Consider the following 15315-nt stretch of genomic DNA (forward strand, 5'->3'; position numbering starts at 1 on the left):
AGCTACTAACTCCTGCCTGTTAGTCATCCTTAGGATTCCTGTTAAAACAATAATAATAAATAATAATATTAACTTAATAATTATTAAAACAATAATTTCTAATTGGAACACTGATTACTGGTAAAATACTTAAAATGAATGATCCCCTTGCTATCTCTGTTACGCTATTGATTAGCTTATTATCAAATGTTTTCTTCATGGAGAATGAAAACTTTCATTTTAGCTCATCCTTTCCAAATGATCACGGTTTAGTGATAAACGAGGTTTGCCAGGTTAGTAATACAGTGGACATGGTCTGTCTTAGAACATTTTGGTTCTCTCATGTTTGGGGATTGATTGATTGATTGTGTTTAACTTTCAGATCAAGGGAAGTAGGCTTTGAAGCACAAACTTCACGTTACTTGAATGAATTTGAAGAGCTTGCCATCTTAGGAAAAGGTGGATATGGAAGAGTCTACAAGGTGGTTTTCCACATATTTGTTTTGACCCCCTACTCTAAACAATGTATTTGCAGAAGTTGTTTTCATTATTATTATTTAAAGTGCTCAAAGGAAAATTCCTAGAAAGCATGTATGTTTACTTTTTATTTAGATTTGTCATTTACAGGGAAGTGGGCAGGTTTTAATGTTTTCCTAACCACATTGGTGATTTAGGTGGATTCTGGAAACTTTGAGTTTCTGTTCTGTAGTTAATTTTTATTAAAAAAATCTATTACTTGCAAAAGTTTTGCTGCTGTGTTTTGCACATAGCCTTTTTGCTAACATTCCCATCCTTCAGACCTAGAGATTCTAGGAGTTGGACTGTCAGTACAGTTGGAAAAACTATTAGTCTAGTTGACTACGGCTGACTTCTCTGAACATAGTAAAGAGAATGCATAAAGCATGGAGTCCAAACCACTGAACCTCCAGGGAATTCCCCAAGACGTGTGTCTTTAGCTTAATTTTATCTCTTTGGCTAGTTTGGATTACCTAAGGTCAGGTTAAAAGAACTTTCTTTATTCAGTTGGATTTAATGGTACGATATACTTTGTCTTTTCCTCTACTTTTAGGTCAGGAATAAATTAGATGGTCAGTACTATGCAATTAAAAAAATCCTGATTAAGGGTGCAACTAAAACAGATTGCATGAAGGTATGATTTAAAACATTTACTTATTTTGAATAATTGAGTATTTAGGTCCTTTTGAAAGAGTTTGTGTGTGTGTGTTTGTGTGTATTTGGGAAATACTTGGTGGTATGGATTGCAGTTTACTAGGAATGGGTTACCATAAAATAAACATCAAGATTAAATTTTTATTTGACTTAAATTTTTTATAGGCACTTTAGGTTGACCACATTTCAGGGTCATTGCTGGAGAAATTAATTTTTTAAGTAAACTATTCATATACAATATATAACAAGCTTTTTATGAAAAACACAGGTGCTCAGTTCAGGTCCAAGTCTTCTCCCTGACATGCTGTGTGGTCCCAGGCAAACGACCTAGTCCTCTAAGCCACTTCTGTCTCCTGCCCTTGAAAATAGTGGTGACAAGAATGGTTTTATTTACCTTGGAGGTCTGGACTTACTTGTAGCAATGAAATGAGGGAATGATTATATATGAGCCATGAAAAGTGTAAAGTGCTATATGCATGTCAGTTATTTAGTTGCTATAACAACTGCAGGGCTTGCCTGGTGGCGCAGTGGTTGAGAGTCCGCCTGCCGATGCAGGGGACACGGGTTCGTGCCCCGGTCCGGGAAGATCCCATATGCCGCGGAGCGGCTGGGCCCGTGAGCCATGGCCACTGAGCCTGCATGTCCGGAGCCTGTGCTCCTCAACGAGAGAGGCCACAGCAGTGAGAGGCCCGCATACCACAGAAAAAAAACCCAAAACAACAACTGCATTTGTGTCTCACAAAAGTATTCCCATTATTTTAACACAGTCTAGATTCCTCGTACAGAGGGAACAAGTATTATTTAATACCATGAACATTTAACAAATGTGTCAGTAAAAACTAGCTCTAAGTATGTTTCTTCTTCAGGTACTACGGGAAGTTAAGGTGCTGGCTGGTCTTCAGCATCCTAATATTGTAGGCTATCACACTGCCTGGATAGAACATGTTCACATGGCCCAAAGGCAAGGTGAGTGGTTTTAGATGAAACAGTTGAAGGGTTGGTAAATTTCAGCCCGTGGGTGACACCAAGCCTATGTCTGTTTTTGTGCACCCCACAAGCTGAGAATTTTTTTTTAAAGAGTTAAAGGAAGAATTATTTTGTAAAGATTATATGAAATTCAAATTTCAGTGTCAGTAAAGTTTATTAGAACACAGGCTCATTCACGTGTGTTATCTTTGGCTGCTTTTGCACTACGAAAGCAGACTTGAGTAGGGGCAGCAGAGTCCCCTAGGCCCCACAAAACCTGAAATATTTACTGTCAGGTCCTGTACAGAAGGTTCGATGAGCCCTCACGTAGTTGAACACCTCTGTTTTTGTCTTTTCTAAAATCTGCCAGTCATTTGAATAAGCTTGGTGTATTTGCATTTTGCCAGAAGGTCGTGACATTTTTAACTTCTTGTCTCATTTGGTCTTACTTATGTATTTTAGCTCTGCCTTTGACTATAAATTAGAAAACTGGGCTGCTTGAAGATTTCCTTTTGTTTCTATTCAGCAGATAGAATTTCTATTCAGTTGCCGTCTCTGGAAGTGATCTCTGACCAGGAGGACCCCAGGTACGTGGGCTGCCGTGTCCTTTCATGCCCTAGATGTTACCTCCAGTCACCTGCTTTGGGTCGCCTTTGCCTTTTACAACTAGGAGCTCAGGAGTGTTTTGGACTTTCTTTTTGCTTATTTTCATTACAAAATGTTAAGTTATATTCTTCCTCCTCTCAGGTATTTCCTGTCAGTATTTTTAAGTAAATGCTGCTGCTAGACAGACTGGTTGTCTCTTTTGTCAGGAGTTTACCAGTCAGATTCATACAGGCTTGAAGGAACAGTTGAGGTGCTCTGGATCTTTTTTTACATTGGTTTTTATCTTTACTGTTTTTTTTTTGGCCTCCAGAGATCAGTGTGATGTTAAAAGTGATGAAAGTAACAGCTCATCCATTATCTTCGCCGAATTCACCCCAGAAGAAGAAAAATCCTTGGGAGAATCTGGCGTTGAAAATCAGAATAATAGATTGGTGAACTACGGCGCCAGTGTAGTCACAAGAGATGCCAGTGAATTTGAACCGTCCCTTGAGCCCCAAGAAAAAGGTGTGGCTGACCAGTCTTCCAGATCGATTGTTGGGCATCGGGTGCCACTTCGGCGTAATTCAGACCTAGAAGAGAATTTCGCATCCACGGAGGAATCTTCTGAAGAAAACTTAAACTTGTTGGGGCAAATGGAGGTAGATGAGTTTCCCAGAACCTGCACATTTGCTGTTTCCCTGTAATAACGGCGTGGAGGACGGTGATTAGACGTGGCCGGCCCTCCCCCGCAGCCGGCTTCCCTCCTCGGCTCCCCCTCCCTGCCTCTGCTCTTGCTCTTCTGCCCTCGTGCGGCCTCCTGACACGTGGCCCGTGTATTTGGTCCTCCCTCCTTCTCTTAGTAAACTCCTCCTGGTCCTTTTCTGACCTCCCTGACTGGGGCATCTCCTAGGTACACCCTGGAGCAGGAAGCATCACACACGTTCTGTTTCTGTGGCTGGTTAGCATCATGCTATCAAAATATAGTTATGCAGAAAGATTTTCTGTATTTTGGAACACGACTTTAGGAGACAAGTCCCAGGCAGAGCACCAGGTCAGGTTTCAGTGTCCTAATTACAGTAATTAGGATTACACTGATGTGCTGGTGCTCTCACCCTTACTGAGTGTTAGTATTTAAACTTGAACGTTAACAAGGTCTGCGCATAACCTGTCGTGTTGGAATCACAAAACTGTATATACCATCTGTACGCTCGCACGTAAAATTAATCCTGGTTCTCCAGGAATATGAGGTTCTGTATTTTTATGAAACACAAAAAACTTTGAGTAGGTTCCCAGAATATAAAGGAGTTGAGTTTAAGGGACCTTTCATCAGAATCAATTCATTGCTCTGTAATACATTGGGAAAATTTTCCTGAATGGGCTACAGTGAGCTTAATTTTTGCTTACTTTTTTCTTGGACAAATTATTAGTTATGTGAAGCCAGATAAAGTGTGTGCACACTCTGGGGTATCCATAGAGTAGTAGAATACCATACAGCCAGCCTGATGCTTTATCTTCAGCTTTAAAAACTGTTTATCTCGAGAGCAGACTAAACAGTTTCAGGCCCACGGACTCTGTCACGTTCAAGAGCTTCTTCCATTTAATACCTGCCTAACCCCAGCCGGGCCTGCCTCTGCCCACTTGGGTCATGACGCGTTGTGTTAAGTATTGTCTCCTTCACTAGACTTCAGGCTTCTCGGGCAGGCTTGTGTCTGTAGTCTCTGTCCACAGCACGTAGCCTGGTGCTTGGCCTGGGGTAGGCAAGGGAGCATTTGTCTGCTAAATGGTGCAGATGGGAGCCAGCGGTGTGTCGCCCCCTAGGTGCAGTACCACCTGATGCTGCACATCCAGATGCAGCTGTGTGAGCTCTCGCTGTGGGACTGGATCACGGAGAGGAACCAGCAGAGCTGGGAGAGCATGGATGAATCCGCATGTAAGTACCATGTGGGTGTTCGAGAGCTGGGCTGGGAACTACAGACATATCTGCCGCCTTCTGCCTCCAGGTGCTTTAGATTGGGGGAAAAATCACATTTTTAAAATATAAGTAGGTATTTGGAAGTTAATATTTTCTGTTATAGATACATAGTTTTTTGATATTTAAGAGTACTATGCTAGAATTTAGTATGATTTCAGGTAGAAAAGTGCTTTTAAAAATTTTTTAAGGGAAAATTTAAATATTTGTGGTTTTTTTTAACCTGAAAATGTGATACTTTGGGACTTCCCTGGCAGTCCAGTGGTTAAGACTCTGCGCTTCCACTGCAGGGGGCATGGGTTCAATCCCTAGTCGGGGAACTAAGATCCTGCATGCCGTGCGGTGTGGCCAAGAAAAAAGAAAAGACTGAAAATGCGATACTTCTATATAAAGAAACCTTTAAAGAAACCCTTATAGAAGGGCATGTGGTCAAAAGTTTGTCTCCCTCAAGATCCATATCCCCCCCGCTCCCCTGCAGTTATACAATAGCCTCTAGAAGTACTCTGTTAGGTTAATATTTGTAGAATATTATAACACTGGTTCTCAACTTAACACTGCACAGAAATCACCTGGGGAACTTTTAAAAAGATGTTGTCAATAAAAAAAGTGACTTTACAGTGGAAGAAACGTGACAAACACCCCCTCAGCAAGTAATCAAGGTCAGCATGAACAGTGATAACTCATGTTGATAGTATGTGCCCTTGATAAGAAGCTATGCGAAGGTCATGGTATCTCTGTGATTTTCCTCCCCAAAACCCATAACCCCAGTCTAATCATGAGAAAACAGACAAATCCCAACTGAGGGACATTCTACAAAACACCTGACCAGTACTTCTCAAAACTGTCAAGGTCATCATAAACAGGAAAAGTCTGAGAAACTGTCACAGACCAGAGGACCCTCAAGAGGCATGACAATTCAATGTAATGTGGTATCCTGGATGGAATCCTGGAACAGAAAAAGGACATTAGGTAAAAACTAGGGACGTCTGAATAGCCTGTGGACTTGTATCAGGATCCGTGCATTGTGACATGTACCAGACCGATGTAAGGTGTTGGTGACAGGGAAACTGGGTGTGGGGTAAGTGGGAACTGTGTTCTCAGGTTTTCTATAAATCAAAGACTGTTTTTAAAAATGAAATCTTTTTAGAAAAAGAGTGTTGTCTGGGACCACACCAGTAATTTTTATATAATTGGTCTTGGATAGGGCTTGGCCTTTGTTATTTTTTTGTGAAAGTTCTCTTATTGATTCTAACGTGCGGCCAAAGTTGAAATTCACTGCGGTAGATGATCAAAATAGGGGATGCGAGTGACCTGATTTTAAGTAAAGGCTCACCTAAATATCGATCATTAATCATTTGCTGTTCACTCCTAGTGACACTATAACCCTTTATTTGGCCTAAAACACGGGTCAGTTGGCCTACTCAGAATCTTAGACTAGCTAACCGTGGAGACGGAGACATAACGTCTCTCTCCAGCAGCTCCTCAGTGCCCCTCTGTTTGCCATGAAATTAGAACATGCCAGACTTTGTTCAGTTCAGTCATGGTAAGCGGTGCGTGGGGTATTTTTAGGGCCCGGTAAAACTGGATCCTTGGCCTTCTGCATGCGCATTATAGTGCTATGTGCCCATCTTTGTGGAAAGTGAATGGTTCATTCCAGCCCCACGTGCAGTTGATCTTGAAGCTTACGTTTGGAAAGTGAGTCCTTAACGAAGTGTGGGGTGAGAACTCTAATCTATACCATCCAGTACGATAAACCTGTCAAAACAGTGAAGGCAAGACATGGATCATACTGCTAGCAGGATGTATATTTTTCTTTTAAAAAATATTTTAAAATAAAAAGTTTTATCTTTGTAGCATTCCAGCCCTGTGTGTCCAGCTTTACATCAATCACAGTTTTTACGTGAATCATTCCCAACACTCCCATGAGCGGCACACCTGGGTTTGAGTCATGGCTCTGGTACTCACCAGCTAGAAGGTTTTGGGCAAGTCAGTTAACAGTTTTGTCTCTATCCTCACCTGTAAAATGTGGATCATCCCTGTTTTATGGGGTTGTTGTGAGGATTAAAGCAGTGCCTGTAAAGGATGTAGCACTGAGTGGAAACTGTGATCACTGGAGCAAGTCTGTATAACTACTGAATCCTCCAACAGTTGCCTACCGTTTGGACGTGTTAGGTGAGTTAAAAGGAAAACCAAATTAAAGACAGACCAAAGCAAGGTAGTTATTCTGAATAGTTGGGAAAGTCAGAAAGCCCTTCTTGCATTTCTTCCCAGACAGGTTGGTCACTTCAGGGGTGGGGTGGGGGCGGGGGTGGTTCATACTAGAGGTGCTTGTAGTGGAACCATTGTTTTTGTTTTATTTTTTAAATTTTTATTTACTTTTTGGCTGTGCCATGAGATTTGCAGGATCTTAAGTTCCCCGACCAGGGACTGAACGCGGGCCCCGGCAGTGAAAGCGCAGAGTCCTAACTACTGGACCACCAGGGAATTCCCTGGAACCATTGTTTTTACACACACACACACACACACACACACACACACACAGTTTTCTGTCTTAAATACTTGAGGTCCCTAAATTATGTGCTAGACAGTGTAAAAGGAGGGTGTGGAATAGGTTTGAGTTCTATAACAAAGTTGGCTCATTCAGGGAGAAGGGAGCATGTGGTGCTCTCGTGCTCAAAGGTAAACAATAGGTTTATGATTTTATTTATTTATTTAATATATTTATTTATTTTGTTTATTTATTTTTGGCTGCATTGGGTCTTCGTTGCTGCGCAGGGGCTTTCACTAGTTGCGGCCAGCGGGGGGCTACTCTTTGTTGTGGTGCGCGGGCTTCTCGTTGCAGTGGCTTCTCTTGTTGCGGAGCGCGGGCTCTAGGTGCTTGGACTTCGGTAGTTGTGGCTCGTGGACGCTAGAGCGCAGGCTCAGTAGTTGTGGCGCACGGGCTTAGTTGCTCTGCGGCATGTGGGGTCTTCCTGGCCCGGTGCTCGAACCCGTGTCCCCTGCATTGGCAGTTGGATTCTTAACCACTGTGCCACCAGGGAAGTCCCTGATTTAGTCTTACCAAACCTCTCCACTCTCTAAATTCCCATATTATGTTATGCTATTAATAGATTGATTAATTCATTTATCTTTCCCCCCTCTACTTCATTTGTCCATCATTTTTGGAAAATGCAGCATTCCAAATCTTCCAGGCAATAGAAGCTCACCCCTTGGGCTAAAATAATTTATCTTTTTTCTTATTCTGTTATTTGTAATAATGTGTTTAATCCACAGCGGGCCAGGACACCAGATTTATTAGCATTAAACCCCAGATGTCAGGGGTTGAAGGGGGCTGAAACGTAGTTTAATCTAGCCACCCGATGCCTGAGAATTGTTTACAAAACAGTTAATACAGGGGCTCTGAGTGACATGAGAGGTCCTCTCTTTCTGGTGACAGAAGTCCATCGACTCTTGGGAGCTAGTTTGCAGTGGCTTCTTTGTTTGCTGATTTCTAGGTTTGAAACCATTGTGGAGTATTGACTGTTGACAGTCTGAATGTTGTGTGGTGTCAGGTGTTAATGTATTTATAACTACGTTCATTACATTTTTTTTTAATAAAGTTATTTATTTTTCGTTGCGTTGGGTCTTCATTCCTGTGCGCGGGTTTTTCTCTGGTTGTGGTGAGTGGGGGCTACTCTTGGTTGGGGTGCACGGGCTTCTCATTGCAGCGGCTTCTGTAGTTGTGGAGAAGGGGCTCTAGGCGCACGGGCTTCAATAGTTGTGGCATGTGGGCTCAGTAGTTGTGGCTCCTGGCCTCTAGAGCACAGGCTCAGTAGTTGTGGTGCATGGGCTTAGTTGCTCCGCGGCATGTGGGATCTTCCTGGACCAAGGCTCGAACCCTTGTCCCCTGCATTGGCAGGCAGATTCTGAACTACTGCGCCACCAGGAAAGTCCCCTCATTACATTTTGATGTTATGTAACAAGTGAAAAACTATTAGAGAAATAAAACTTTTTTTTTTAACTTAAAGGTCCTTATGTTATGGCCAGTGTTGCAACAAAAATTTTTCAAGAATTGGTGGAAGGTGTGTTTTACATACATAACATGGGAATTGTACACAGAGATCTAAAGGTAAGTGGGGAAGATTAAATCATTGACAGCTGCTTACAGGGGTGACTTGGGTATTGGTTTATTGAATTAAATGAGATCATGTACCCTAGTTTATTTACCTCGGAGGTTATCATTACCTTTATATTGTATAAATCATTGTTCCATAGGTCTAGAATGTGAAAACTTTAGATTGAATTTAAAAGGAGTAATCTTTGGGCATTCGAAAATTCTAGCTGTTTTCAGGTAGTAAGTGTGCTCTGAGTACTAATATAACTGATGATGCTAAATGTATTTCATGCTGACAAAAATACTCATTTCTGCCTTGGGGTAAAATCTGTTTCTATAATTATCCCTCTTAAAAGAAATTTAACATGGGAAATTTTTTTCTGCTGTTTTAAAAATCTGTAATGACTATTCCAATTTTTATAAAAGACTACCAAGAAAGAGAGAAAATAGGGAATTCCCTGGCGGTCCAGTGGTTAGGACTCCATGCTTTCACTGCTGGGGGTGCGGGTTCAGTCGCTGGTTGGGGAACTAAGATCCCGCAAGCCATGCGGCATGGCCAGAAAAAAAAAAAAAGAGAGCGAGAGAGAGAAAATATATTTAGTTTTTTGGCTGAGAGTTTTAAATTAATTTACTTACTTTTGGGGCAAAAATTAAATCATGGGAAATGCATTTAAAAGACTATTTAAGAAGAAAAAGTTAATGTGCAAATCAGTTTATTTTTTGAAAAAGGTTTAAGAACCAGTAGTTTGTACATTTGGGATGTATAAGGTGATGGGTTAAGTATTTTCTGGGTACATGCCTAGCCAGAAAATGCGACGTGAGTTACTGAAGTTCTGTGGCTCTGTGCAACTTTGAGATCTTATTTCAGGAGGTGAGCTAAATCATAATAACCATATACAGAATTCCAGATCTTCCCTGGGAGAAGTCGCTTCAAGTGCTGTTTTTGTTTCTCCCCATAAATATTTCTGACATTTCTTTTACAGTTGTCCGCTAGGGATAAGGGTTTTTGAGATAACTTTATTAGGGTTTCCCTTAGGAGGTGGAATTCTGGGAGCGTGATTCCTGCAGGTAGAATTCCTTGGTTATTGGTCAATCTCAAAGGATAAGAGTGGTAAAGCAGCCTGGTGAGAAGTGCCGTGTCTGTTATATTGGAACCGCGCTGAAGGTACATATATATCGGAGATTCCCCATTTCTTGTTACTATGTTAACATTGGCTTCAAATTCGAGCAAGAGATTATTGCCTCTCTGCCTCCAAAACATGCCTTGTGGATCGCAGCTTGACCTTCATGGTCCTGCGTATTCACCTGGGCTCCGTGAACAAGCAGCAGGCGGATGCAGCTCAGGCCTGCAGCCAGCAGCCGGACGGCCTTGCTTGCCACGGTGCACACCGCCAGCTTCAGGGCCGTGTTGCCTGTGGAGGAGACGGTGCAGTTGACGTTCGCCCCGTGGGCAATGAGCGTTTCCATCATCTCCTTATTCACTATATCTGCAGCCATGTGCAGGGGTGCCATGCTGGACTCGTTTATGGCGTTGACCTGGGCACCATTCTGGGCCAGGATGGAGAGAACTGGGTAGGTCCCGTATGTAATGGCCAGGTGGAGCCGGGAGCGCCCGTTGTTGCTATCCACTCGCACATTCACCTGGGCCCCGTGTTCGCACAAAATGCGGAGACACAGGACTGCATCGTTCTGGATGTCCGTCAGGATCCTTTGGATTCTGTTCCCCGGCTTCGTCCACATGGTAGAGGTGATGGGCCAGTGCAGGAGCATCAGGTGGAGCGTAGTGAGGCCTCTTGTGTCTCTGGAATAGGTACTGATGGCAGATTACGCTCAGTTCACAGTGGGAATGGCTCGACGCGGAGAGCTACTACTTAAGAAGGCAACATTTATTTAAGATAATCCCTCGTAATTACTCTAGAGAAGTGTTTGAGAATCTGCATTGCTGTTTAATTTCTTGGGGTGTCCCAGCGTCTTGCGGGGACAGGGTGGTATGCATCACAGCATGGAGGGGCCCAGCTTCCTGTCGCAGCTCGTGTCAGCTTTGTTACTCCTGCTGGGACGGTGGCCTCTTCCAGGCTGCATCTCAGTTAGCTCTGTGTCCACAGCCCCTCAGGGCTGTGCTGAGTTAGCAGCCATTCAGTAAAATTGTGCGGACTCGAGTGTGATCCAGGATTCCCACAGAAGTGAGCCATGAAGGGCCAGAACGCCCGCTAACTCAGTCCCCTGGTGGCCCCGCACCTGCTCCTCTACCTGGCCTTTTCACTCGTGTGTGTGGATGGCAGGGGCTGCAGCTGGAGTTTATCGTCAGTCCCTCCCCAGCGCAGGAGGAGTGAGAGTTTGACAATTCGGCCCTCATCTCCTTTCCTGAAATCTCTCAGGATTGCCTCCAAGCTTCCTTGATTGTGGCAGAGAAAAGGGAAGGTCTCTTATGAGCATCTGACTGCTCCACTGGGATTAGAAGATGACTTTCAGTTCACCTGTTGATTTAGTGTAAGCCCTGCACCAGGGGTGTGGGGAAACAGCACAGTCCCCACCCTGCAGAGCTTACAGTCAGGTGTGGAAGCATTAATCCGAAAGAGCTAAGTAAACAGGCCAGTGGGCAAAGTTCTCAGGAGGTCTGCAGGCCCCACCCAGGGCGAGAAAGGGTGGGAAGGGTGTACTGAGGAATCCTGTGGGGAGGGGGAACGTGATGGTCCAGTCCTGGGAGGACCTGCAGAGCTGGGGTGAGGCTCGGGGGCCGGGTGAGAGCAAGACGGGGTGGGGCGCCCTTCCAGAGCGTGGTAAGGATTTGGGGCTCGACTCTCTTTTATACCATGAACTTCTCCCATTCATTCAGATGATATTTATTGGGCACTTAGGAAGTGTCAGCATTGGTTTAGGCGGTGAAGGTGTATTGGGAAGCAAGATAAGCTTCTTTCCAAGAAAATCCCTTGCCTCTTTCCATTTTTTTTTCTTTTGTTTTGTTTTTAAAGTGTAGATTTTGTGTGTGTGTGTGTGGTACGCAGGCGTCTCACTGTTGTGGCCTCTCCTGTTGCCGAGAACAGGCTCCGGACGCGGGCCCAGCCGCTCCGCGGCATGTGGGATCCTTGCGGACTGGGACACGAACCCGTGTCCCCTGCATCGGCAGGCGGACTCTCAACCACTGCGCCACCAGGGAAGCTCTCCATTTCCTTATTTTTCATATCTAACTTAGGTTGTTAAACTCCCTGAGGGCTGTGACCGGGACTTAATTTTCCACAACACCATTGCTGAGTGCTTAATACTCACGATGCTTTAAGGGGGCTGACTGATTTGTGTTCCTGTATTGTTTCCGGTTTTTCAGAAGATCTCATCTAGTCAGTAAGGAAATTGGTTTATTCCAAACGTGGTAACCTGTAGTCCATCACCCATGGAGAATGGATGAGTCCAGACATGACCAGGAAAGGAACACAGATCGTGTGTGTCCTCACTTAGAAACAGTCACCTGTTGAGTTAACTTACCTTACTTCTGGGTCTGCACCATGTTCTAACAAACAAAGCAAACTCTGTGCCTTGCGGTATTCCACGGCCAGGTGGATGGGGATGATGGACTGCGTCTGCTTTGGGGGGAAAAATACATTACAAGTAGCCCAATATAGTTAGAATAATTGTGTTAGCTTGCTATTTCAAAGGAAATAATTGTATTTAGCATCTCTTTGGTTCAGTATTTCTCTGTTATGTGCATTGAAATTCTTCTTTTGCCTGTTACCCCAAACCAGTCAGTTTTATATTGATATTATAAAAATCTGTATTTTACATAAATGCAGATTTACCAAGGCAGCAGATATAATTTACTTAAAGCTTCAAAAGTTGATTCTTGTGAAGAGCTCATTGTGTAAAATTAATGGCAATTGCTATCAAGTCCCTTAGTCCTTACATTAACCCAGAGAGTCATTGACAAGTAGGTTTTGCTTTTTAAGCCTTTGCCAAAGTCATAGCATCAGTAGTTTAACCTGCACTTTCAGGGTTTCACAGTTAATGCTGCTTGTATTCTGTCTATGATTAGCAGAGCTGTTTATGCGAGTTCTTTACACACACACACACACACACATAGGCCTTTACAGCACGACTGCAAGATAAGGGCAGAGGGTGACTTTCTGAAAAAAATTTAAGTTATAAGGGTAATAATTACTGTATAAAAATTCAGAAAATGAACAACTATATGTAAAAAAGGGAGAAAGAATTCCAGCACACAGACATAATCATCATTGGCACATTTGAGAGGATGACATTAATGTTCTTCCAGCCAAGCAAGCCCCAGTCTCTGCTCAGTCAGTGCCCCTGTGATCCCTGGAAGGAGTCGTCGCAGACTCAGCAGAACATGGCTTTGGGTGTGCAGTGTGCTCGGCGTGGACCATCCAGCCTCGGGCACGGTGAAGGCAGCCAGGTGTAGTGAGTCCTCAAGAATCAGGTGGCATTCCTTCTGAAGCATCACGTCTTTTTTCTAAAAGTGACCGAGAAGAGAACGCGGGTACCTGGCTCAGCAGTGATCTGTAGCTGGTGGAGTTGGCCAGAACGGCCATGGGCTGGTTGACAGGTGGCTTCTAAGCAGAGCCCGGAGTGCGGTGCCGCCCTCCCTCAGGATGGCCTCGTAGAGCCTGGTGTGGAATGACACCGCTGCGCCCTCTTCCAGGGCCTGGGCCCCGTCAACCACCAGCCCCCTGCTGCCTCTCTTGGTTATGTTTCCCATGAGTACAACTTCGAGGGGGGACTTAGGAATTCAAGGCAAACACGTTACAGAATTGGTCAGTCTCAGTGTCTTTCTATTCTTTCCATTCAGTTCTAGAACTGTTGAGAATGGTATCCGTGAAGATGATGCATTTTTATATCAGAACCAAACTTTTTCACATGTTGTTCCTGTATCTATAGTGCCAGATACAGGACCACAGTTTCCAGGACTTTCTACTTAGCCACAAAAGCGTATCCGGATTATCGTCTTGCACCTAAGATTGTTTCTGTTTTCTCTTCCCATTCAGCTACTGTTAAAAAAACCTGACAACGCTAAAATAAGGGACTTTATACAAACAAAACATTTACATTAAGAAGACCTAACTTTTAAGCTAAACGCTTTCTAGTTTTTAATGGAATGCCACCCCGCCTCCAACAGAGGTGCGTTTTCCACTGGTCTGGGGGTACTTCCATCGGGAAATGTGTTGGGTCTGTGATGATTGCTTCAATAGAGTGAAATGTGTACCTTTAGAGTGTGACCTGGCCGTCCCCAACCCTGGCTAACATGTTAGATCATCTGGGAGCTTTAAAAAACATCAGTGTTTTCATTAAAAATAATAATAATCAAAGTCTTTGACTTGTTGAGAGGATAGTAGTTGTTAAAACCTTCTCGGTGACTCTGAGGTTCCGTCAGGGCTGAAATGCACTTGTGCACAAGCACGCTCTACATTAGTGGAATAAGCTGGGGACTTTAAGTAATGTCGATGCCTGTGTCCACCTCCAGGAAATCTGATTCAGTCCGTCTGGGGAGTGGCTTGGCCGCTGAGATTTGTTTAAAGTTCCTCCGGTGATGGCTAATGTGCAGCCGAGTTTGAGAACCACTGCTCTCATTTTTAATTCTTGAGGGGCTTTTGGCTCCTGAGTTGAAAACTCTCAACATCCACATGTTTTCACTATTCATTCTAGAACACCGTGGAGTTGACCTGTTCTGTTTGTTTACAGCCCAGAAATATTTTTCTTCATGGCCCCAATCAGCAAGTAAAAATAGGAGACTTTGGCCTGGCCTGTGCAGACATCATACAGAACACAGACTGGGCCAATGGAAATGGAAAGAGTAAGTTTATCTTGGTGGTGGTTTTTGTTTGTTTCTGCATTAAAAAAAGAGAGAGAGAGACATGGTTGAACACTGTCTCTAAAGACTTAACAGCAAAGGTGAGATTTAAAAAGAAAGCAACTCTCATTTCCTTGGGAGCTGTAAAGCCCCGCTCAGTCAGGGGTCTTTATGTCGACAACGCTAACCCTGTCATGCTTCATCTCTGGCTTTTCAAATTACAGGAACACCCACACATACCTCCAGAGTGGGCACTTGCCTGTATGCTTCCCCTGAGCAGTTGGAAGGATCCGAGTATGATGCCAAGGTAGTGTTTGTTCCCTTCTCCCCTTTCAGTGGACTCACCCTGCAGTCATAAGTAACAAAAAGTACAGTAAATGCAGTGGAAGGTCTGACGTCGAAGTGATTTGGAAATAGCGGAGTGTGGTAGGTTATCTCTTACATCAAACTACCGTAGTGCAAAGCCTCACTTTTCAACTGAATCTGACTTTTTAAGGCTATTTTACTATTTCCAAATCCATGGGTGTCACAGAATAATTTTTGCAATGAGCTTTCCCTTTAAGATATCACCTTCCCCTCAGGAAGGCAGGATTCACCAGAGTCTATTTTCAGCCGTTCATTCTGCTTTCAAGCTTAGGTAAATCAGTGCCCCTGACAAGCATGACACGTGCTTCCCTCTGAGGTTGAATGAAGATGCGGAAGAGTTTTAATCCAGCTCGTTCCTCGAAGGAATGTGAAAGTAAATTCTTTTCTCAA

The 15315-nt window shown here is 43.7% G+C and overlaps 2 protein-coding genes across 3 annotated transcripts in view; one reads left to right on the plus strand and one right to left on the minus strand.

Annotated features, from left to right (window-relative positions):
- The window catches only part of EIF2AK1 (eukaryotic translation initiation factor 2 alpha kinase 1), a 31542-nt gene that overhangs the window by 12196 nt on the left and 4031 nt on the right, over window positions 1–15315 (plus strand). Inside the window, exons 5-13 of one of the 2 annotated variants that reach the window (XM_060078343.1) lie at window positions 362–461; window positions 1049–1129; window positions 2016–2115; window positions 2642–2702; window positions 3032–3359; window positions 4519–4630; window positions 8677–8777; window positions 14451–14562; window positions 14784–14866. In XM_060078343.1, coding sequence (XP_059934326.1) covers window positions 362–461; window positions 1049–1129; window positions 2016–2115; window positions 2642–2702; window positions 3032–3359; window positions 4519–4630; window positions 8677–8777; window positions 14451–14562; window positions 14784–14866 — 1078 coding nt within the window. The remainder of the gene's footprint in view (window positions 1–361; window positions 462–1048; window positions 1130–2015; window positions 2116–2641; window positions 2703–3031; window positions 3360–4518; window positions 4631–8676; window positions 8778–14450; window positions 14563–14783; window positions 14867–15315) is intronic. The other variant, XM_060078344.1, reaches the window with a different exon arrangement.
- Window positions 9510–13679, minus strand: ANKRD61 (ankyrin repeat domain 61). The gene is given in 5 exon segments (XM_060078348.1): window positions 9510–10001; window positions 10004–10563; window positions 12243–12340; window positions 13256–13317; window positions 13320–13679. Coding segments are annotated over 5 exon segments (1251 nt in total). The 5' UTR covers window positions 13471–13679; the 3' UTR covers window positions 9510–9621.

This window comes from Mesoplodon densirostris, chromosome 16, assembly GCF_025265405.1.
Source record: "Mesoplodon densirostris isolate mMesDen1 chromosome 16, mMesDen1 primary haplotype, whole genome shotgun sequence".
Lineage (NCBI taxonomy): Eukaryota > Metazoa > Chordata > Mammalia > Artiodactyla > Ziphiidae > Mesoplodon > Mesoplodon densirostris.